Consider the following 1,294-nt stretch of genomic DNA (forward strand, 5'->3'; position numbering starts at 1 on the left):
GGCATGCCCAGGAACGGCTTCTTCTTCTTGTTCATAGCGGCGGCGTCGACCCACACAGAAGAGGGCCGCGAAGTAACCGCGTAGCACGGAGGACTTCTCGGCGACGTATTGCAGGAAGCGTCGCGGCCTTCGCGTCACCTGCGCCCCGGAAGCAAAGCTGTGGCCGCGCGAAACCCCGCCCACCCGGACACCCCGGCGGAAGTTTGAGTGGCGGCACTTCCGGCCGCTGTTGCTGGGTAGGCCCGTGACTGACGTTCGGAAAAGCGCTGTAGCGCCACCCTGTGGCAAGGCGGGGGTGCCGGCGGGCCCCCGGGGTCCCAAACCCTGTAGTGGCTGCTCGAGAAAGCTCCCAAGCTTCCTGAGACCTGTGAACGCGGGGCCGGGGCCGTACTGTGGGCGGCCCTGCGAGTGCTGCACGCTGCTACCTGGCCTTGGCCGGCCTCCCCACTTCCGATCTGTCAGGCTGTGCGAGCCCTCCCTGGAGTTCTGACCGCTGGTCTGCACGGCAACGCTGTGCGGATGCCGCCCCTCTGGGGCGCTATAACAAATGAATGCAACACTGATGTACTCGGGCAGGCGTCCCAAACGTGTAACTTGCTTGCGATCTGGACGGGACGGGCGCGTACCACTGCACTTTGCGCGCATTTCTTTAAGTCCGGGTGCAGCAATGCTCCTGCCTCTGGACACCGCCAACCCCACTCTATACCCGGGGAGGTGGGGCGGAGCAGACGGCACAGTTGGTTGCAGCCTGGCCTTCCTCTGGCTGGACGAGGCAACCACAGTTCCGCACCCAGCACTTCTGCTGCGGCCTGCTTCTCGATTCTGCCTGCTACAGCCTTGGAATCCTCTCCCCATCCTCAGCCAAACCCCTTTCCGTTCTTAGCATCGAGCTCCGCCCCGGGCACTGAGCCAGATTCAGGGGCTACACAGGACGGCGGTGTGCGGCCCAGGCGCTCTGCGTGTCGTGGAGGGTGAGCTAGGGCCAAGCTGGCTTCTCCAGGCAAGCAGGTGCCCATCTGCAAAAGAGACCTGAGAAATCTGGAGAATGTCCTGTACAGAATGATTGCGTGAACTCGCGACAGCATAGCAGAGGGCAGTGTTTGGGAAGGGGTGGTCTGGCCCTGACCCGGACTCGGGTAGGTAGAAGGTTCCTACCTCCCCCCCGGAGGGTAGGTAGAGTGCCCCCGCCCACCCCCAGCACGGAGAGGACAGACAGCTCCTCGCTTGCCCGCCTTAGCCGGCTTTCGGCAGGTGCAAGGAAGCCGGCGGCGGAGCGGGACCCCACTGCACGCGC

General features: G+C 64.4%; 1 protein-coding gene across 1 annotated transcript in view; it reads right to left on the reverse strand.

Moving 5' to 3' along the window:
• Prpf6 (pre-mRNA processing factor 6) overlaps positions 1–645 on the reverse strand; it is a 67,480-nt gene extending 66,835 nt beyond the window's left edge. The window contains exon 1 of the mRNA XM_033766964.1: positions 8–645. Coding sequence (XP_033622855.1) covers positions 8–645 — 638 coding nt within the window. The remainder of the gene's footprint in view (positions 1–7) is intronic.
• Between the last annotated feature and the right edge of the window lie 649 nt (positions 646–1,294).

Source organism: Fukomys damarensis, unplaced genomic scaffold, assembly GCF_012274545.1.
Source record: "Fukomys damarensis isolate Sample0158 unplaced genomic scaffold, DMR_v1.0_HiC HiC_scaffold_22, whole genome shotgun sequence".
In the NCBI taxonomy this organism is placed as follows: Eukaryota; Metazoa; Chordata; class Mammalia; order Rodentia; family Bathyergidae; genus Fukomys; species Fukomys damarensis.